This window comes from Oryx dammah, unplaced genomic scaffold, assembly GCF_014754425.2.
Source record: "Oryx dammah isolate SB20612 unplaced genomic scaffold, SCBI_Odam_1.1 HiC_scaffold_25, whole genome shotgun sequence".
Classification (NCBI taxonomy): domain Eukaryota; kingdom Metazoa; phylum Chordata; class Mammalia; order Artiodactyla; family Bovidae; genus Oryx; species Oryx dammah.
Genome location: NW_024070209.1, coordinates 92,764,142 through 92,787,495, shown reverse-complemented (window position 1 = coordinate 92,787,495; position 23,354 = coordinate 92,764,142). Strand labels below are relative to the sequence as shown.

General features: G+C 41.9%; 1 protein-coding gene across 1 annotated transcript in view; it reads right to left on the bottom strand.

Moving 5' to 3' along the window:
* Positions 1-13,070: 13,070 nt before the first annotated feature.
* Positions 13,071-23,354, bottom strand: part of LOC120852304 (olfactory receptor 1L4-like) — a 20,050-nt gene continuing 9,766 nt past the window's right edge. The window contains exon 3 of the mRNA XM_040225719.1: positions 13,071-13,646. Within this exon, the coding sequence (XP_040081653.1) occupies positions 13,071-13,646 (576 nt within the window). The remainder of the gene's footprint in view (positions 13,647-23,354) is intronic.

Below are 23,354 nucleotides of genomic sequence, written 5' to 3'. Positions count from 1 at the left end.
TACTTTACAATACTGTATTGGTTTTGCCATACATTGACCTGAATCCACCATGGGTGTATACGAGCTCCCAATCCTGAATCCCCCTCCTGCCTCCCACCCCATATCATCTCTCTGGATCATCCCCATGCACCAACCCCAAGCATCCTGTATCCTGTATTGAACATAGACTGGCACTTCGTTTCTTACATGATAGTATACATGTTTCAAGTGACTTGCACAGGACTTGGCTAATCATAGCTGCATAATGAATCCTGACAGGTTGAACCAGATACATCACCCCGATCACCCCTTGCAAGATTGTGGGTTTTATACTAGCAACTTGGAGACTAGTCTCCAGGGATCAGGAGAGTCGATGGGAAAATTTGGTGATTTGGGAATTGGTTCTGGTTCAGATGTCTAGGCTGGTGGCTCAGAGGTTAAAGCATCTGCCTGGAATGTGGGAGACCCACGTTCGATCCTGGGGTCGGGAAGATCCCCTGGAGAAGGAAATGGCAACCCACTCCAGTACTCTTGCCTGGAGAATCCTATGGAGGGAGGAGACTGATAGGCTACAGTCCATGGGGTCGCAAAGAGTCGGACACGACTGAACGACTTCACTTCACTTCACTTCACTTCACTTCACTTCACTTCACTACTTCCCCTGGGAATATTTCCATGTTTCCATCTATTTTCTCACCTGAAAAATGGGAAAAATAAAATATCATTTCTAGAAGTTTATTATTCAGTTCAAATAAGATGGCACATTTGATAGTGGTGAAGTTGTACAACATTGTGAATGTATCAAATACCACTAAACTGCACACTTAAAAATCGTTAAAATGGCCATTTTATGCTACATATATCTTACCATAATAAAAAGGAATATATTGTTATAAAAGAAAGGTAGCATATTTGAAAAGTGTTTGAGATCTACACTCAAGTCCCATGGGCAGAGGAGCCCGGGGCACTATAGTCCATAGGGTTGCAAAGAGTCAGACATGACTGAGCGAAATCTGCAAGGTTCTATGCAGATGTTATTTATACTACTATTAATATTTCTTTTTTGTATTCTGTACCAAAGTGGGTACAGCTAAAAAATAGTGGATGCAGTCTAGAGGGAGCCAGGCAGAAGGTAAGGGGGCTAGTGTGTTTAGGGGGAGGAGATTGAAGTGGTCATTGGAAGGCAGGTAAGTGCTAAGGAGGTGAGGAAAGAACAACAGAGTGCATACCTAGGACTAAATTGGTCTTTCCAGGGAAACAAGGTATTAATTCATTGAAAAAATAGAAATGGTAATCAAAACCATTTTCCTCTCAAAAAACCTCAGCCCCAAATGGTTTTACGGTAAATTATACCAAAATTTCAAGAACATTTCATGATAGGGTAATCCTGCTCCTACATGGATATGCCAGAGAAATTTCCATCCAGGCAGATAAAATCTTATGGATGAAGATATTCTTGTACACTCATTAACGGTCATGGGGAACTCATGGCAATCTGGGTGTCCATCACTGGGATAGCAAATGTGACAGAAGAGTACTGAGGGGTACAGTGCACCTGTTTATTTAATTTTATTTATTGGCCAGGCCACGGAGCATGTGGGATCTTAGTTCCCCCATCAGGGATCGAGCCTGTGTCCCCTGCATTGAAAGGTGAAGTCTTAACCACTGTACCACCAAGAAAGTCCCCAGTGCAGCTGTGAGAAGCAACTGATGAGAAGTATTGATAGCAACACTGGTATATTTTGAAAACATAATCTGAGTGAAAAAGTAAGACAATAAATGAGATCTATAACAAAAAATGGTTTATATACATTAAAAATGCAATGCTGTGATAGTCATTTCATAGTGTATATCAAAATATCACATGATATAGCTTAAAATATTTAAAAATGCAACAAATCAGAAAGTCTGTCTATACACAAAGTTAAACATTAAGCATGTCACCATGGATGAGGGCAGGAGGAGTGGGGTGTTGGTATATAAACTCATGTGTGATTGAGGAAGCAAATAAAATAAGAAAGGGGCCCAGTGTTGGCAATATGAACTGAGGTGTGTGGTTAATTTACTCTTTTGCATCTCAACTCTATGAATACTGTATCATAGGAAAAGAATACTGTATCAAGTCTTAACTTGAACCCAGGGGACTTCTCTTCCTTCTACTTCTTGGAGCATGAACCCATCAGGAACACAGACGCCAGGTTATCCAACTGCAGCATTGCCAGTAAACAGTGCCCACCGCCTCCTAAACTGTGTCCCTTGATCCTTTGTAAACAAAACTGGATTACATCTATGTCTTGGATTGAAATGCCAGAGCCAAGGATTCTACTAAGCCTGGTAGTACCAGCATCCTCTGTTAGCTGACTTTACTCTTTGCTAGTGATGTTAGCTATGCTTTTCCTTCCTGGTTTGTTTCACCGATTCATAATTCACTCAGCACATTCTCACTGCATGCCAACCAAGGGGCTCAGAAGAACCACTATAGCCATTCTGATGTTTAAAAATAGCAACATGTCCCCAGGCTTAATCTCTGGGTGAAATTCTCCCCAGTCTCTTCCAAACCTTACCCAGTAGGACTTGGCATCATTCCACTGTCTATAGTCACCTTTTTGAACTACTGGTTGGCATGGCTGAAGCTCTCTATGTAATGGCCAAGTATTTCCTTTTAAACTGTAAATTTCTGGGGGATATTTGTAAAATTTTAGGTTGCTGATGATGAAAATGATCTTAAGAAGTTATGCAATTCATAGGTTTCTGAACTGTGCTTTCTTGGGGGACTCAGAGGCCACGCCAGGAGGGGCTGAGAAGCTGAACAGAATTCTGAATGGGAGAGACTCTAGGTGTCTTTCTCTTTTATTGGAGAAATTCTTTTATCTAGTGTTTTATTCACTGCATTACTTCAAGAAATATTAGGAAGACGTATTTGAAAACAACATACTCACTTTATGTAAGGAGAACTTGAGGCTCAGAAAGGAGTGATTCACCCAGTACCTCAATCCTGGGTTCAAGCCTTGGGTCAGGAAGATCCTCTGGAGAAGGGAATGGCAATCCACTCCAGTATTCTTGCCTGGAGAATCCCATGGACAGAGGAGCCTGGTGGGCTACAGTTCGTGGGGTCGCAAAGTCGGACACGACTGAGAGACTAACACTGCTACAATACACTGCTCAGTATCTCCTTACTAGTCTCATGGGTCAACTTATGGCCCATGCTATTCTGAAGATGCTCAGAGGCCATAGCATCTGCAGTCTTGACCTCAGCAGCCCTGGTTTTGGGGACAACCAGGGGCCAGGCTGAGCCAACAGTAGCTGGGTTCTATCTGACAGCATCAGGGCAGTTACATCCATCCCACCTTAAGCACAGAGCTTCTTTCCTTGGGGTCTTACCCACCAAGAACAAATCCTTCTTGTGTTTATATAAATGGGGAAGGAGAAATAGAGAAGAGTGGAGACCACTGGACCTGGTTTGTAGTCTCAGCCATGCTGAGCCTCATATTATGTCCTTGTAAAAAGAGGGTGTTTTGCAAGATGATCTCTCAGTTTCTAATACATGAGAATTAGTAGGATTTAGGCATAGTGACGAGGTTGAATATAATGGATACTTACTCAGAAAAGGGATGATGATCTTTGGGGTGGCTGTTAACGAGTCCAGGCATTTTCTCTTCAGTCTCATTGGCCTTGGTGATTAGGGGAGGAAGACGGAGGTGGGGAGGTCGGTAGAGCTCCCATATCAAGTGAAGAAAGAAAATTTCCAGGCTTTATGCAGGAGCTGATGGGACTCACTAGACCTTGAGAGTTGTTGTGAGTGTGGTTGTCATCTCAGACACCTCTCTCTCTCCCTTTAGAGAAGTAATCTTTCAGTGTAGCCCCAGGCATCTGGGACCCAAGGCTGTCTCCCCTCCTTAGCTACCATCACTGGCCTCTGAAGATATACTCCAATGATGAGCAAGAGTGGGGACCCAAAAGGAGTTGACTGTCCTCTACATAACTTCACCCCAAGGAGACACACAGTCATTCCATCTACCAATCTAACACCCCCAGGGAGCTCATTAAGAAGGAAGGCTTGGGAGAAGAGTAAAGACTATGGAAACTCAGGATTCTGGGGTGACAAGTTTCTTTGAATCTTTGATAATTAATGGCTTATTATTATGATGATTTCAAAGGGTGTGGAGGTAGATAACTAGAGAAGGCTTGGACCTGGGGCCATCCCTGGGATGGAGGAATGATGTGTGGTACCGTGGAAAGGATCTTGAGAGTGCAGATTCCTGGGCTCTAGTCAGCCAATTAGTTGTGATTTGGGGCAAACTCTTAGCCTTTCTGAATTTTAGGTTTGTTATTTATAACGTGGGTTTTTTAGTACTTGTGTACCAGAGAGTGTTGACTGGAGAATTACATAAGCTCAAGAATGAGAATATGTTCACATAGTAATAACCACACATTGAACAATTATACAGCTCTTCAAGTGCAGTACCCTTGTTTTAACAAATGAGGGAAATGAGACTCAATCTCACCAGATAACTTGCCCAAAGTTGCATAGTTTGGAAGTACTGCAGCTAAATTCAAATTCAAGGGTGTCTTGCTCCTAAATTCCACACTTCCTCTACTTTGTCATGCAGAAACTCCACCTGAGAATGTCTGTGATGATGCCATCTCACTGTTGTGAAGTGGTATCTCATTATAGTTTTGATTTGCATTTCTCTAGTAATTAGTGACATTGAGCATCTTTTCATTTGTCTATATGTTTTGGCCATCTATATGTCTTCGTTGAAGAAAGGTCTTTTAGGAATTCTGCCCATTTTTTTATTGAGTTGTTTTTTGTTGTTGTAGCTATTGTTGAGTTGTATTAAATGTTTGTATATTTTGGAAATTAAGCCCTTGTCAATCACATCATTGGCATTTTCTCCCAGTCCATAGGTTGTCTTTTCGTTTTGTTTATGGCAACTGGGAGAAAATGCCAAAATAACTGAGAGAAAATGCCAAAGATGTGACTGACAAGGGCTTAATTTCTGTGAGAGGGCCTCCCGGGTGGTGCTAGTGGTAAAGAATAAGCCTGCCAAAGCAGGAGACATAAGAGATGCTGGTTTGATCCCTGGGTCAGGAAGATCCCCTGGAGAAGGAAATGGCAGCCCACTCCAGTATTCTTGCCTGGAGACTTCCATGGACAGAGGAGCCTGGTGGGCTACGGTCCATGGGGTCACATAGTCAGACACGACTGAAGCTGACTTAGCACACAGCACATTCTGTGAGAAGCCTTTAAGTTTGATTAGGTTTCATTTGTTTATTCTTGCTTTTATTTCTGTTGCATTAGGAGACTGATCTGAGATGCTCTTTTTTTTTTAGCTTTATTGAGTTATACTTGACAAATACAAACTGTATATTTAAGTTGTACTATTTGATGTTGTGATATGTGTGTATGTTGTGAAATGATCACCACAATCAAGCTAATTAACATTCATCACCTCATATAGTTACTTTTTGTGTCTGTGTGTGTTTGTGTGTATGTGTGTGTGGTGAGAACACTTAAGATTTACCTTCTTAGCAGATTTCAAGTATTCAAGACAGCATCATTAACTTTAGTCACCATGCTCTACATTAGATGTCAGTAATTTATTTGTCGACATAACTGAAACTTGGGCTTCCCTGGTGACTCAGAGGGTAAAGCATCTGCCTGCAATGCAGGAGACCCAGGTTTGATCCCTGGGTCAGGAAGATCCCCTGGAGAAGGAAATAACCCACTCCAGTGTTCTTGCCTGGAGAATCCCATGGATGGAGGAGACTGGTAGGCTATAGTCCACAGGATCACAAAGAATCAGACATGACTGAGTGAGTTCACTTTGTGAACTGAAACTTAGTACTCTTTGGCCAACTTTGTGTAATTCTTAACAATTAAGACATTACCAATTGAGGGACTTTTAATGCTTATCAGATATTATTTTCTCATAATTTCATACACTATCTTTCACTACCACAAATAATATGCATTGAGTACATTCTGAGGTTTTGTGCTGATTGCTCTCTAGTCATCATTGCTTTCAGTCTCTACAATAGCACACTGAGGGATGTACTATTATCTATTTGTTTATTTTTGTGTTTAAGTCATGTGCAGCCCTTTTGCAACCCCCCGGACTGTAGCCCACCAGGCTTCTCTGTCCATGAGATTTCCCAGGCAAGAATACTGCGGTGGGTTTCCATTTCCTTCTCCAGGAGATCTTCCTGCCTCAAGGGTCAAACCTGCATCTCCTGCACTGGCAGGCAAATTCTTTACCACTGAGCCATCAGGGAATTACTCCTATTTATTTTTTATTTCCACAATAAAAGTTTACTTCTTGTTGATACAAAGTCCAATGTGAATGTGACTTCCATGCAGTCCTTCTTTCTTGCAGCTCTACCCCCTCTATTTCCTCAGGGGCATCTCTTTAGCTAGTAGTTGGGTTAAGAGAGAGGGTGGCAGGTGAGGAGACTTGAATGGATCAGGCTGAAAAGTGGTGTGTATCCTTTCCACCCACATTCTTTTGACTAGAGCTCAGTTACATGGCCACAGTTAACTATAAGAAAAGCTGGGAAATATGGGCTATTTGTGTACTCAAGATGAAAAGGTCCATGGGTTTTGAGTGTCATTTCATTAAAGCCCGAACATGGAGAGAAACAGAAATGTAGCTATGTCCAAGTGTCTGAGGGAAAGCATTTCAGACAGTGAAAATGGTCATTTCAAAGGTCTGAGGTGGGAGCAATCCATGTTTATTTAATGAACACCAGAGCTCAGTGTTTCTGTGCAGGAGTACATTAGAGAGCAAACAACAATATGTGAAGGCAGAAAGCTAGGGGCCAGATCACATACGATCTGGTGGCTATGACAAGGCTTTGGCTATTTCTCTGAGTGCAGTAGGAAGCCTTGGGTCACTGCACAGGTTTTAGCAGTGGAAGAGCATGATCTGACTTATATTTTTGCTTCCAAAGTTTTAGGTTGAAAAAGTTCAAGTTCAGATAAAATGGAGAGAAGATAGCAATAAACTCTTATCTATCCTTCACATAGGTCCATAGATTGTTAACTTTTTGCCCACACTTGTTTTATCCCTTTCTATAAATTTCTACTATTTATTTTTTGGTGAACTATCTGAAAGTAAGTTAAAGACAACATGCCCTTCTCCTTTAAATACTTCAACAGGCATCTTCCACAAAACCCCAGAATAATAATTGTATAAGAGAAAATAAACACAGATCGTACATGATATCCAACCTGTGGTCCAATTTTTTCAATCTAGTCCCCAATAAAGGTAAATGTGTTGCATTTGATGGTTATATTTCTTTTGTCTCTTTTAATAATGGGAAAACATCCCCCCCCACCTACATTTTCTTTTTTTGGTTTGTTCACTTTTCCTGACATTGCAGAGTCCAGGTCAGTTGCTTTGCTGAATGTTTAACATTATCTATTTGTTTGCACATGATTAGATTTACATTTAATATCTGATCAGAATACTACAAGGGAGACATTGTGTACCTCTGGTTCCATCGCATCAATAGGGACAGAGGGTCAGGTCCACTATTGTTCAAGCAAGTTTGATTACTTTGTTAAGGTAGACCAGCAGGTATTTCAATGTAAATGCACAGTTTCTCTTTTATAATTAGTAAGAAGTCAATGGTGGGTATTGGAGAAGGCAATGGCAACCCACTCCAGTACTCTTGCCTGGAGAATTCCATGGACAGAGGAGCCTGGTAGGCTGCAGTCCATGGGGTCGCTAAGAGTTGGACATGACTGAGCGACTTCACTTTCACTTTTCACTTTCATGCATTGGAGAAGGAAATGGCAACCCACTCCAGTGTTCTTGCCTGGAGAATCCCAGGGATGGGGGAGCCTGGTGGGCTGCCATCTATGGGGTTGCACAGAGTCCGACACGACTGAAGCGACTTAGCAGCAGCAGCAGCAATGGTGGGTATTTGAAACTGTGTGACTATCCATTTTTTTTTCCTACACCTTTCGACCTAATGGCTATATCTTAGTTTTAGGTGAAAGACTCTTGCCTGAATCAATCATTTCATTTGCATATTTTACCTATATTACTTGTGAAGAGATTGAAGTTCAGAGATGTGAAGTGACATTCCTTAGACCAAAGTGCTGGTCAATGGAAGAGCTAAGATTCAAACACAGAGCTTTATAGCTAGAGCTCAGACTCTTGACTACTATATTACTTTCCTGATGCTGTTGTATCAAATTAGTGGTTTAAAGTGACACAAATGTATTCTCTTTTATACTTATGAAAGTCAGAAGTCTAAATTTAGAGTAAGGCTACATTCCTTCTGGAATCTTCTGAGGAGAATTTGTTTCCTTGCCTTTTTCAGTTCCTAGAGACCACCTGTGTTTCTTAATTTCTGGCCCTTTCCTCTTCTCACACTAATCTCTTGCTTCTGAAGCAGAGGTTTCCCAGAAGAAGCAGGGGCTTCCCTGGTGGCTCAGAGGGTAAAGTGTCTGCCTACAATGTGGGAGACCCAGGTTTGATCCCTGGGTTGGGAAGATCCCCTGGAGAAGGAAATGGCAACCCACTCCAGTACTCTTGCCTGGAAAATCCTATGGACGGAGAAGCCTGGTAGGCTACAGTCCATGGGGTCACAAAGAGTCAGACATGACTGAACAACTTCACTTTTCTGAAGCAGAATCTGGTCTCTGTACTCGACACTGAACTATATCTCAGAGACAGAATTTTGAGTGAAGTAGGAAAGAATAGCTTTATTGCTTTGCCAGGCAAAAGGGGTCACAGTGGGCTAAGGCCCTCAAGACTATGTGTCAACCTGGAAAGGGTAGTGAGGAGTTTTATAGTAATGGTTCTGAGAAATAGAGTATTTCCTGCAACATCAGTAAACTAGGCTGTCACAGATATCAGCACTTCTAGTCCTCTAAACTTGAATTTCTGAGTCCCGTGAGCACCCAGGAAGGAGAATAATACCTGTTATCTGGGAGTTATCAGGCTGCAGCCACTTCCTATGGTGAGCACTGAGGAGCTTGTGGGGAGGGGGTATGAAAAACACAGGATACTGGCCCCAGATAGCTGAGAGGCATATGTAAGCAATGATTTTAGTGAGGACAGACTCTTGCATCTTCTCATACATAGAAAGTGCTACACTCCTTAACTTGAGATATCTGGTTTTCCTTAATTAGCAATATTCTTTTGATTAGACTGCCTTCCCTTTGATGCAAACTTCTATATAACCTGATTCCTCCACTTGCCTCCTTGGAGCAGTGCTCTCAGGGTTACCTGAGATGCTGTCTTCCAGGCTTGGAGTCCTAAAAATGTCCACTGAATGAAGTACAACTCTCAGCTTTTAGGTTGCAATTGTTTTTAAGCCGACAATTCAAAGAGGAGGTGATCAACTCATGGAAATTCCTCTGATTGGTTGGTAGTGAGGTAAATGACAGTGTCATCAACCTTCTGGTTTCAACTGGCCTGGGGTCTAAGTGCTTGTGAACAGCATACTGTTAACTTCTCTTACCTGGTAGAGGTTTCAGTATCTGCAAAAGAGTTCAGATATTGTTATCAGTTCAGTTCAGTCACTCAGCCATGTCCAACTCTTTGTGACGCCATGAATTGCAGCATCCTAGGCCTCCCTGTCCATCACCAACTCCCTGAGTTTACTCAAACTCATCTCCATAGAGTTGGTGATGCCATCCGGCCATCTCATCCTCTGTCGTCCCCTTCTCCTCCTGCCCCCAATCCCTCCCAGCATCAGAGTCTTTTTCAATGAGTCAACTCTTCGCATGAGGTGGCCAAAGTACTGGAGTTTCAGGTTCAGCATCAGTCCTTACAATGAACACCCAGGACTGATCTCCTTTAGGATGGACTGGTTGGACCTCCTTGCAGTCCAAGAGACTGTCAAGAGTCTACTCCAGCACCAGTTCAAAAGCATCAATTCTTCAGCGCTCAGCTTTCTTCACAGTCCAACTCTCACATCCATACATGACCACTGGAAAAACCATAGCCTTGACTAGACGGACCTTTTTTGGCAAAGTAATGTCTCTGCTTTTGAATATGCTATCTAGGTTGGTCATAACTTTCCTTCTAAGCAGTAAGCGTCTTTTGATTTCACGGCTGCAATCACCATCTGAAATGATTTTGGAGTCCCCCAGAATAAAGTCTGACACTGTTTCCACTGTTTCCCCATCTATTTCCCATGAAGTGATGGGACCAGATGCCATGATCTTCGTTTTCTGAATGTTGAGCTTTAGGTCAACTTTTTCACTCTCCTCTTTCACTTTCATCCAGAGGCTTTTTAGTTCCTCTTCACTTTCTGCCATAAGGGTGGTGTCATCTGCATATCTGAGGTTATTGAGATTTCTCCCAGCAATCTTGATTCCAGCTTGTGCTTCTTCCAGCCCAGCGTTTCTCATGATGTACTCTGCATATAAGTTAAATAAGCAGGGTGACAATATACAGCCTTGATGTACTCCTTTTCCTATCTGGAACCAGTCTGTTGTTCCATGTCCAGTTCTAACTGTTGCTTCCTGACCTGAATACAGGTTTCTCAAGAGGCAGGTCAGGTGGTCTGGTAGTCCCATCTCTCTCAGAATCTTCCACAGTTTCTTGTGATCCACACAGTCAAAGGCTTTGGCATAGTCAAAAAAGCAGAAATACATGTTTTTCTGGAACTCTCTTGCTTTTTTGATGATCCAGCTGATGTTGGCAATTTGATCTCTGGTTCCTCTGCCTTTTCTAAAACCAGCTTGAATATCTGGAAGTTCATGGTTCACATACTGCTGAAGCCTGGCTTGGAGAATTTTGAGCATTACTTTACTAGCATGTGAGATGAGTGCAATTGTGTGGTAGTTTGAGCATTCTTTGGCATTGCCTTTCTTTGGGATTGGAATGAAAACTGACTTTTCCAGTCCTGTGACCACTGCTGAGTTTTCCAAATTTGCTGGCATATTGAGTGTAGCACTTTCACAGCATCATCTTTCAGGATTTGAAACAACTCAACTGGAATTCCATCACCTCCACTAGCTTTGTTTGTAGTGATGCTTTCTAAGACCCACTTGACTTCACATTCCAGGATGTCTGGCTCTAGGTGAGTGATCACACCATCATAATTATCTTGGTCCTGAAGACCTTTTTTGTACAGTTCTTCTGTATATTCTTGCCACCTCTTCTTAATATCTTCTGCTTCTGTTAGGTCCATACCATTTCTGTCCTTTATTGTGCCCATCTTTGCATGAAATGTTCCCTTGGTATCTCTAATTTTCTTGAAGAGATCTCTAGTCTTTCCCATTCTGTTGTTTTCCTCTATTTCTTTGCACTGATCACTGAGGAAGGCTTTCTTATCTCTTCTTGCTATTCTTTGGAACTCTGCATTCAGATGCTTATATCTTTCCTTTTCTCCTTTGCTTTTTGCTTCTCTTCTTTTCACAGCTATTTGTAAGGCCTCCCCAGACAGCCATTTTGCTTTTTTGCATTTCTTTTCCATGGGGATGGTCTTGATTCCTGTCTCCTGTACAATGTCATGAACCTCCGTCCATAGTTCATCAGGCACTCTGTCTATTAGATCTAGGCCCTTAAATCTATTTCTCACTTCCACTGTATAATCATAAGGGATTTGATTTAGGTCATACCTGAATGGTCTAGCGGTTTTCCCTACTTTCTTCAATTTAAGTCTGAATTTGGCAATAATTGTTATGTATACCCCTTTATGGGGAACCAGGACCTTGCCCCAAGGCTGCACTATTGTTTCTCTTGACTATTCCTTCCTTGTCTCTGTATCTCCTCCCTTCCCTGATTAGCAACTGTTTGAACCTGCTCCTTAGAAATCAGGGAAGGTCATGGAGGCTGAATGAAGCCTATTTCGTATAATCAAGAAGTGGGAGAAGCAGAAAGGCCTTGATGGTGAATCTTAGTCACTATATCACCAGGAACTAGAATCAATAGACAGGAGCAGAGCCCTGGCTCTTTGTCTGCATTGAGGAAGGAATTCAGCAAAGAGATAGAAAGTAGTGAAACAAGTGAAGTGTTTATTAGGAGAAAAAAGTGGCTGTGGATAGACACACAGATTGGATCGGAGCATTCTGTGCCTTTGGTGTGGTTTAAATCACTTATACAGGGGCAGTTCTTCAGGTCTCCTCTGGCCATTCATCTTGCTGTATCTGGCTCTGAGTCCATATCTGGTCTGACCCAGGGCCCTCTTCTGTGTGCATGTGCATCTTTTAGCCAAGATGGATTCCAGCACAAGGGTTTCTGGGACGTTACAAAACATATTATTATCCGGTGTCCCCTCCCTTCTCTGACCCCCGAGGAACCTTTCTGCACATGTGTAATTTGGAAGGTCTCCTTGACCTCAAGAATGAGAAATGTGTGGTCTCTTTATCTCTTATCAAAGCAGGATTCAGCTTCTCCTTCCTCTTGAGACTTTTGAGAGTCCGTTGGACTGCAAAGAGATCCAACCAGTCGATCCTAAAGGAAATCAGTCCTGAATATTCATTGGAAGGACTGATGCTGAAGCTCCAATATTTTGGCCACCTGATGTGAGAAACTGACTCCTTGGAAAAGACCCTGATGCTGGGAAAGATTGAAGGCAGGAGGAGAAGGGGGTGACAGAAGATGAGATGGTTGTATGGATGTCATCATTGACTTGATGGGCATGAGTTTGAGCTCTGGGAGTTGGTTATGGACAAGGAAACCTGGTGTGCTTCAGTCCATGGGGTAGCAAAGAGTCCGACACAACTGAGCAACTGAATGGAACTGAACTGCTCCTGCCATTAACTTTATCTTTGAGTATCTGTCCACAAGGGATAGATTTCAGCTGCTCAGCCTGGGGTCCATTTATCCCCTGCCTCCCTATGAGAGTCTTCACAGAGTGAAGCTGACATCCATGTTGGGAAACCTGGTTTTTAGAGAAATGGCTGACTTCAGGACTGGAGCATAGAAAGTATAAGATGAGTCTGGAATATCTTGATGTGATAGAAGGCAAGAAAGTGCTCAGAGAATGGTGGAAACATCAACAGGCACAGAAGTAATACCTTATAGCTCACTAGACAAAGCAGGAAACCGTAACTCTATACCAATATAAGCAAATGAATAGATGGGAAGAAGTTTGACGAGGGATGAGATATTTATGCCATTTCAGACTACCTTCCCATTCTGTCTTGAATGCTTATTCTGTTCTTTTCTCCTAGCCAACTTTCTCAAGGCTTGCTTCATGTCCCTGTTCCTAAGGCTATAGATAAAAGGGTTCAGCATAGGGATTACCACAGTGTAAATGACAGTGACCACCCGGTCCTTTGTCACTGAGTAGGTGGATGAGGGGCGAATGTACACTGAGATGGCAGTCCCATAGTATAATGCCACAACTGTGAGATGGGACCCACAGGTGGAGAAGACCTTGTACCTGCCTCTCCCAGAAGGGACTCTCAGAACAGCACGGGTGATATAGACATAAGAGACAGTAATGAAGATGAAGGGACTCATGATCACCAAGGAGCCCTCTGTGAAGGCCAAGAGCTCATTGACAGAGGTGTCAGAGCAGGAGAGCATCAGCAGAGGCTGGACGTCACAGAAGAAGTGGTGGATGATGTTGGGTCCACAGAAGGAGAGGCGGGCCATAAGGATGGTGTGGGTGAGGGAGTGGAGGTGGGACACCAGCCAGGATGCTGTCACGAGCTGGAAGCAGCGTCTGGGGTTCATGGTGGTGGTGTAATGTAGTGGGTGGCAGATGGCCACATAGTGGTCCAAGGCCATGGCACCTAGGAGGAAGCTGTCAGTGATTGCACAGGCCACAAAGAAATACATCTGGGTCAGGCACTGGGTGAAGGGGAACTTCTTGCTCTTACTCTGCATGTTTGCCAGCATCCTTGGCACAATGATGTTTGTAAAGCAGATGTCCACAAAAGATAGGTTGGAGAGGAAGAAGTACATGGGGGTATGGAGGTGGACATCCCCTCGGATGGCTGCAATGATGACTGAGTTGCCTCCCACATTGACCAGGTACATTACCAGAAAGCCTGCAAAGAGCCACACCTGGTGTTTGGGGTCACTGGTCAGTTCCAGAAGGAGGAATTCAGTGATGTGATTCTGGTTTCCTCTTGTCATTGCTGTCCCCCAAGTGGAAAATCTAAAGGAATGCTAGGCATGAGTCCTGGCTTGGAATCTCCAGTTCTGAATTCTGATGAGTGGCTGGTATAGTTGACAGGCATATGGATTTTAGCATCACACATGTCTGGCTTTCCATCCTGGCTCTGTCACTGACTGACACACGGCACAAAGTCACCTCCTGAGCTTTCATTACCTTAATCCATAAAGACAGAACGTATGAAATTTACCTCCTCAGGCTATTCTGTTTTGGACAGGAATTATTTTTCATTTCCTCAAAACAAATATCAGAATATTATATTAACTTCTCCATGAGAAAACATATACATCCTATAGATGGTTTTCTGAGCTCCACTCTCTTTGGGAAAAGTTTATGAAATGCATTTGGGGGTTTGAGTAATAATCACTTTATGAGTGTCATGAAATTGGAAACTCTACAACCCTCAAGGAGATGAAACTTTATGGTACAGGGACAGAACCAGTTTCTGGAGTTGTGTGGCATAGGGGGAGACCACTTTTTGGCATCAGGAGAGAGCACCTGTTTGGTTGGGTTAAACTTTTTATTTCATTCAGGTGGGTGGTAATTAGGAAGTCATCATGGAAGTAACAGGTGAGTGTATTGACAGTAGATCAGAGTTGTCATAAATTGTCATCTGAGCATAAGAACTGTATAAACGGAGTAAGTAGGCTGGCAGATAACAGTGAGAGGACTGGATAGCAAGGTTCTGGGCTTCAGGAGCTGGATTCTAATCTGAAAACTGGCACAGAGGAGCCAGAGAACAAAGCAGGACCCCTGTCGGAAAGGAATTGTTTCTCTGCTCAGCAATTATAAAGGTGGAAACTCAGCTGCAGTGGAATAAGATCAGAAATCAACTATCAGCCCTCACACCCAGGATCAGATCCTGGTTATCAGGCAGAACTACCTGAGGCTGAGTCAGTCATTCTGTGCCTGGACTTGGGTTCCTGCTGTCCACCTTTCCTACAATCAGGATTATTTCCAGAAGCGAACACAGGAAGTAATCTGCAGATGTTTCTCAGTGATTGCTGATAAAGAGTGAAAAAGATATATAAAAGATGAGAAGTCTACACTCAAGGACACTGAGAACTATTTTTTTTAATGTTTCAAGTCCTTAAATGAAATTTTCTGCATCATTGGAAAGGATCCCTACAGTTTGCATCTCTCTTGGCACTTTCCTAAGATACAATGGCATAGGTTCCTGTAGCATATTTTTCTCCACAAAGTGCTTTGGATCAAGATGATTTCTCCTATCAGGAGACCTGATTGACATAGGAGAGTGCCAGGGTATTACTTCTCCAAGGGCATCTTCCAGGGATCTGATTGGCTATTCAACACTGTATTCCCCAGTTCACCATTGTATCCTTGTGGTTAAAAAGTACTGATTAAACTTAAAAGCTTTTGCACAGCAAAGGAAGCTATAAGCAAGGTGAAAAGACAACCCTCAGAATGGGAGAAGATAATAGCAAATGAAACAACTGACAAAGGATTAATTTCCAAAATATATAAGCAGCTCATATAACTCAATACCAGAAAAACAAACAACCCAATGAAAAAGTGGGAAAAAGACCTAAACAGACATTTCTCCAAAGAAGACATACAGATGGCCAACAAACACACGAAAAGATGCTCAACATTGCTCATTATTGGAGAAATGCAAATCAAAACCACAATGAGATATCACCTCACACCGGTCAGAATGGCCGTCATCAAAAAAGTCTACAAACAATAAATGCTGGAAGGGTGTGGAGAAAAGGGAACGCTCTTACACTGTTGGTGGGAATGTAAATTGATACAGCCACTATGGAGGATGGTGTGGAGATTCCTTAAAAAACTAGGAATAAAGCCACAGTATGACCCAGCAATCCCACTCCTAGGCCTATACCCTGAGAAAACCAAAATTGAAAAGAGCTTTCATTACCTTAATCCAAAAAGACAGAACGTATGAAATTTACACGTATCCCATTGTTCATTGCAGCACTACTTACAATAGCTAGAACATGGAAGCAACCTGGATGTCCATCAACAGATGAATGGATAAAGAAGCTGTGGTACATATACACAATGGGATATTACTCAGCCATAAAAATGAATGCCTTTGAGTCAGTTCTCATGAGGTGGATAAACCCAGAGCCTATTATACAGAGTGAAGTGAGTCAGAAAGAGAAAGAGAAGTATATTCTAACACACATATATAGAACTAGAAGAATGGTACTGAAGAACTTATTTACAAGGCAGCAATGGAGAAACAGACATAGAGAATAGACTTATGGACATGGGGAGAGGGGAGGAGAGGGTGAGATGTATGGAAAGAGTAACATGGAAACTTATATTACCATATGTAAAACAGATAGCTAACGGGTATTTGCTGTATGTCTCAGAAAACTCAAACAGGGCTCTGTATCAACCTAGAGGGGTGTGATGGGGAGGGAGATGGGAGGGAGGTTCAAAAGGGAGAGGATATATTATACCCGTGGCTGCTTCATGTTGAGGTTTGACAGAAAACAACAAAATCCTATAAAGCCATTATCCTTTAATAAAAAAAAAAACAGTAAACAGATTTTAAAAGAAAACTAATACTGAACACAATGAAAGTATTTACCATGTGCTAGGCACTGTACAATGATTTAATCCACCTAAGAACTCCCACACTATACAGATGAAGAAGCAATTACACAACCATTAAGAGATGTTCAATAACTTGCCCAAGATTATACAATGAGTAAGTGGTTATAATTCCAACCCAGAGCAGTTTTGTTTCAGGGTCCTGTTCTTAGCCATTAAACTATACTAATTCTCTCCCTATGAAGTACTTGCAGACTTCATTTGCAGAGTAAATTCAGAATGGGTTTCCCGGGTGGCTCAGTGATAAAGACTCTGCCTGTCAATGCAGGAGACATAAGAGACACGGATTTGATTCCAGGGTTGGGAAGATCCCATGGAGAAGGAAATGGCAACTCACTCCAGTATTCTTGCTTGGGAAATCCCATGGACATTGGAGCCTGGTGGGCTACAGTCCATGGGGTCCCAAAGACTCTGACACAACTTGGTGACTGAGTGCACACAAAATTAGAATAAGCAACTTTGACAGCCACTTGAATGACTGGGACGTGTTGCATGGGGACCTGAATCAGATTCTTTGGATCAGGAGAATTAGTGGAAATAGTACAGGATTTGGGTTCTACTCCTGGTTTAGTTACTTACCAGTTGATTCCCCTGAAAAGTCTTTGTGCCTAGTTTATTTTTCTCATGAAAATATGGAAGTACAATGCCTATTTCCATCAGAATGTTATGGGCATCAAATGGGTGAACATTTGAAAAGGAGTGAAAAGTGCTTTGTTAAAGAGTGTGTGCTATAAAATTTGTATTATATAAATAATATATAATGATAGAAGTAATTCTCAAGTTGTTCAGTCACTAAGTCATATCTGACTGTTTTTGTGACCCTATGGACTGTAGCCCACCAGGTTCCTCTGTCCATGGGATTTTCCAGGCAAGAATATTGGAGTGGGCTTCCATTTCCTTCTCCAGGGGATCTTTCTGACTCATGGATTGAACCTGCTTCTCTTGCATTGGCAAGTGAATTCTTCACCACTGAAGCACCAGGGAAGCCCAATAATTCTCATACTTAATATATAATAACTGGTTAAGCTGGTTAAGGTAAAAGAAAGTGAGGAAGAGTGTGATTGTGTGTAAAATAATGAGATGACCACTGAAAGGGGAGCAAGATCAAAGCACGGAGAGCTGCAGAATGGGATGTATGAGAATTTCCTGGTCAGAGAAGGGAAAGGAATAGAGATTCTAGTGGCCTTCCTGCTTTGTAGAGTCTTTCCTGCTGCAGTGACAGATAAATTGAGGGGCCTGGTACCGACAGCCAGCCCAGGATCAGATGGTCACTGAGTGTGGTTTCAGATAGCTCAGCAAAGCCAGATGACCTTTTCTTCATGCAATATTTTTCACTTACTCAAAAGCCGTCTGATGTGGTGTAACAGACTGTCAGTTCCCCAGCTCTTCTCATTATTTCTACCCATCCCCCTTGATACCAAGGCAGGCTGTTTCTGAGCTGAGACAGTGGGAGGGATGGGGAAGAGGACAGCTGCCCTTTTCCATGTCATCTGTCTCTTGCCTCCTCTGGCCCTCCCCAGGACACAGCTTCAAATTCTCCCTCCACATCTCATCCTGTCTTCCTTTACCACATGGTTGACACTCCCATGTGACAGACAGGTCACTGGTGAGGCGTAGTGTGAACAGACAGACCCAGGGGTCTGAGGATTCTTCCTCTTTACCTAGAAAAATTCTGCCTTCATGTGTTTTACAGATTCTTTTACAAAGGATAGATAATTTTGAAGACAAGCTTTGAGTGCCAAAGAAAATTTAAAAATCAAATTCTACTCTACATGATCAACTTGCAGACAGCTAATTGAAGCCTCTGCAAATTGATGCCAGGATTGATGCTGAAGTTGAAGCTCCAATCCTTTGGCCACCTGATGTGAAGAGCTGACTCACTAGAAAAGACCCGATGCTGGGAAAGGCTGAGGGCAGGAGGAGAAGGGGACGACAGAGGATGAGATGGTTGGATGGCATCATTGAATCAATGGACATGAGTTTGAGCAAACTCTGGGAGATGGTGGACAGGGAAGCCTGGCCTGCTATAGTCCATGGGATCGCAAAGAGTCAGACATGACTTAGTGACTGAACAACAGTTGAAGCCTCAAGAACAAAGTTGGTCATTTAGTGCTGTACCATCAGTGAGCTGCAGGACTAGTGTGACAGTCCAGGAGTTGGGGAAGGTCTTTGGGAGGATATGACTGCTGCTTGGCTCTTTGAGCTGAACCTGGGCAATCAAAGGCTCCTCGCCCAACCTTTTCTTGGCAATTACACTCTGCCTACTGTTCCCACAATAGGAGCTGTTCCAAGGAGACAGCCTTAGAGAGTAAGATGTGTTGGGATCATCTGTTGATACACGGACTGAACCAGTTAAGGCCTCTGTATAAACTGTTAAGATTCTGGCAGGAAGGTGTGGAGATCTCCTCCTCTTAAGGCCATGCAAGAAAACCTTGTAAGTTCCCTGGCTTACTAAAACTGCCACCTACCCATCCGTCTGCCTCTTTCTTCTCTCCCTGCCCTCCGTGTATGGGTGGGGGTGGGGGCAGGGCTGGTTTCAGATTTCACCCAGGAAGCTCTTGAGGTGGTGTCCCCATGCTGCTCTGAGGCTGTGATAAAGCCATTGAGGTAGACTTTTCTTTGATACAAGACTAGCTTTGGGGACATTCTGTAGGCAGGCTGGAATGATGGAAGCTGAACTTTGGCCCATCAGCTTCAGAGCAGCTACGCTGTTTCTCTGAAAGAGTTGATCCCTTTGCTTGGAGTTTCACTCATTCATAGCCAGTCCTGCTCCTTTTTGTGAATGGAGAAGGGAGACAGAGGTGTGGGGAGGAGTTGGAGGTTCTCAGATAAAGAAATGAGGGATGCAGGTTGAGGAGGAACAGATGACCTGTCTTGTAGCCCAGCTATGGCATTAACTTGCTGCATGTAATTGGGCAACTTGTTTTCCTTCTCTGTAAAAATGAATGTATCAGATACGAGGGCTTTAATGTTTCTGACCCTCCAAGGTAGACATATTCTAGGTTGAATATGGTTGAAGATACAAGATACTTACTCAGGTAAGGGATGGTGACCTCCAGGGTAGTCTTTGTGTGTGTGTGCGGAGGTCTCAGTAGCTTTTCCTCAGCCCTCTTGACCCTAATGTCTAGAGGTGGATTGGAGGGCTTGAGGCATAGAAGGAATGTTCATATCAGGCTAATAAAAGGAAAAAGCCCCAGATTCTGGAGAGAGGTGTCAAGACTGGCAATACTGAGTGCCTGTGATGGTTGCCTCAGCCTAGAGATGAAGTTATGAACTCCTGAAGTGGCTACTCTTCTCACTCCTGAGAGGTGACTCCTCCGTGTAGCCCCTGGCACTGGAATCATGAACCTTTCTTCCATCCCCACCTATCCACCACCTGACTCCTTCAGGTTCCTCAGATGTTAAGGGATAGGATGGGGCCCTGGGAGTACCTGACTGTCCTACACGTGACTTCATCCCAAGAGGCCATCAGCCTCCCCAGTTATCAACCCCAGGGAGCTCATTAAACACTATGCTTGGAGAGAAGTAGGACCTCTCAGTGGAAACCAAGGAAACTCAGGCTACCATGGCAGTGTTTTTCTTAGTGTTCCAGATAATTAGTTGCTTATTGTTCTAGTGATTTTTAAGGAGACAGGCAAATGCATATAGAAAGCCTGGGACTTCTCCCAAGATGTGGAGGAGAATGTATCAAGAGAAGAGTTCAGGTCTTCATATAAAAGTTCTTTGCAGATTAGTTGGTGCTAATATAACCACACTTATCAATCCTTCCATTAAAACAAACACTTAAAAAACTATACATTACTTAAAGTTTACTATTGTAACCATTTTAAAATGTATTAAGTGGCAGTAAGTACATTCACACTGTGATGCAACCATCATCACCATCATCTCCAGAGCTTTTTTATTCTATACGGAAACTCTGTACCCATTGAGCAAGAACTCTCCATTGCTCCCTGTCTCCACCCTCTGGAAACTATTGTTCTACCATTTGTCTATGAATCTGATGATTCTAAGTATCTCTTAGAAGTGGAATCATAGAGTGTTTGCCCTTTTGTATCTGGCTTATTTCACTTGAGTCTTCAAGGTTCATCCATCTTGTAGCGTATTTGTTTCATCCATTTTTAAGGCTAAAGTGCAATTCTGCAGTCCAGATAGAACCTCAGTCTTAATGTTTGCAGCAAAATCTTTAATTTGATGAGTTACTGTATCAGAGAATGACAGAGCTGCGGTTCTTTTTACTGGCTTTTCATCCAGCAGGCATTCAGCCATGTCAACTGGAACAAGATTTGTTTCTCAACTGTTGTGTGTACTTACCCAGGAAGAAGCTTAGTTAGCCTGTAAGATGCCTTAATGTCTTTTTCATTTCCAATTTGAAGGACTAAAAAAAAGCAATTTTGATTTTTTTATTGTAGTGAATTATACATAATCCAATTTTTAACCCAGAGTGCTCCTAATATTCATGTTTAAAATATTCACTTCCTTTTTCTTTAAATGCCAAACAGTTGGACTTAAAACAATGTTACAACTTAACTGGCATCAAAATACTATTTGCTTTATATGGCACAATAATGTAAGTCATTAATATTTATAAAGTCAAAGAACAGATGGCTTTGTCATTTTTAAATTTCTTATTTACAGGGTTACCCAGTTTCTCGGGGGTAGACTTCTCCCTTTCATGATTCAGAAAACTTCTAATATGCCAGTTTCATTTGTTTTAGTAGTTTTAAATGTAGATAGTGCAGTGTGGGTTAAGAAAGTGAATTTTCTTGTATCTCCTTCTTTTGAGCCAGTGATCCAATTTCAGCCAACTGTTAAGTATAAGAAAATATAAGAAAAATGTAAATAGAATATTAAAATCTAACAAATATTTTTAAAACTTAAATTATAAGATACTTAGAGATTTCAATAAGATTTTGAAACAGAGAAGTTTTGAAAAATTAAAAAATACTAACATTATTATCAAACAAGATAAAATGTACTTCCTTCTTACTGGGTTTCCATATAGGGGCCACAAAAATACCAGATTTCAAAACAACAATTTATTAGATGATAATGAGGTTAGAGAGATTATATGGTATATAAACAAAATTAATAAAACCACAGAAGTACTAAAACCAAGCTGAGTTTATCTTAAATACAAAATCAATATGCAGAAATCTGTTTCTTCTCTGTACACTAATAACAAACTGTTAGAAAGAGATATTAAGAAAATAATCCTATGTTAATTGCATCAAAAAGAATAAAATACCTAGGAATAAATTTAACCAAGAAGATGAAAGACCTGTACTTGAAAAGCATTCATGAAAGGAACTAAAGATGACACAAACAAATGTGAAGATATACGGTACTCATGGACTCATACTGTTAAAATGTCCATACTACCCAAAGCAATATAGAGATACCAATGGCATTTTCAACAAGACTAGAACAACTGTTTATTGAAGAGGCTGTCCTTTCTTTATTCTATATTCTTGATGACTCTGTTGAAAATTAGTTGATGGTATATACTTCGTTTTATTTCTGGGTTCTCTCTTCTGTTCCATTGGTCTTTATGCCATCACTATACTGTTTTGATTCCTGTGGCTTTGTAATATAGTTTGAAATCATGTAATATGTTTTGAAATCATGAAGTGAGGCCTCTAGCTTTGTTTTTTATTCTCAAGATTGTTTTTGACATTTTGAGTCCTTTATAGTTCCATATGAATTTTAGGATTTTGTTGTCTATTTCTTTAAGAGAGTGATTGGGATTTTAGGATTTAATAGAAATTTCAGTGAATCTGTACATCACTTCATATATTATGGACATTTTAACAATGTTTCTTGCCTCTACCTGCTTGAATGGTTTCCACTATTTGAAAAACTCTGTCCATTTCTTCTTTTTATTAAATTTCTTCTGTCCAAATTTATGAAGTCCGTGTAATGTCTTATAAATAGTAATAGAGTTTTATAGTTCCTTAAGTACTGACTATTGTCAAGCTTATGAGGGAATTACTTGCCAATAACTTTCCCCCACTATAAGGGATTCCCTGGTGGTTCAGACGGTAAAGCATCTGCCCGCAATGAGGGAGACCCGGGTTCGATCCCTGGGTCGGGAAGATCCCCTGGAGAAGGAAATGACAACCCACTCCAGTACTCTTGCCTAGAAAATTCCATGGATGGAGGAGCCTGGTGGGCTATACAGTTCATGAGGTTGCAAAGAGTTGGACATGATTGAACAACTTCACTCACTCACTCATTGTCAAGTGTATGAGGGAATTACTTGCCAATAACTTTCCCCCACTGTATGGGTAGCAGAAACTGTTTTCCTGAAATCAAAATTCTTAGCAGTACTAGCTTAGTATTGAACACGTATCTGGTCAAGGTCATTTATAGAGACTGAATGATCTGGTTTCCAGTTCAATACTCTTACTGGGATTCAACACCACTTCTTATCACCTCTTTGGGTACCAAGTGAAAAATGGGTACAAAGCAAAGATAACCTGATCATCTCTTAGGTCATCACCCAGTTATGACTTGTAATCTTTTTGTTTTTTCTATGAGTAAACTTGGTCCCTTAATTTCCTTAAACCCTTCTTCATATCTTTGTTCCTCAGGCTATAGATGAAAGGGTTCAACATGGGTGTCACTATTGTGTATATAACTGTGGCTACCCGGTCCTTCACCACTGAGTACATGGA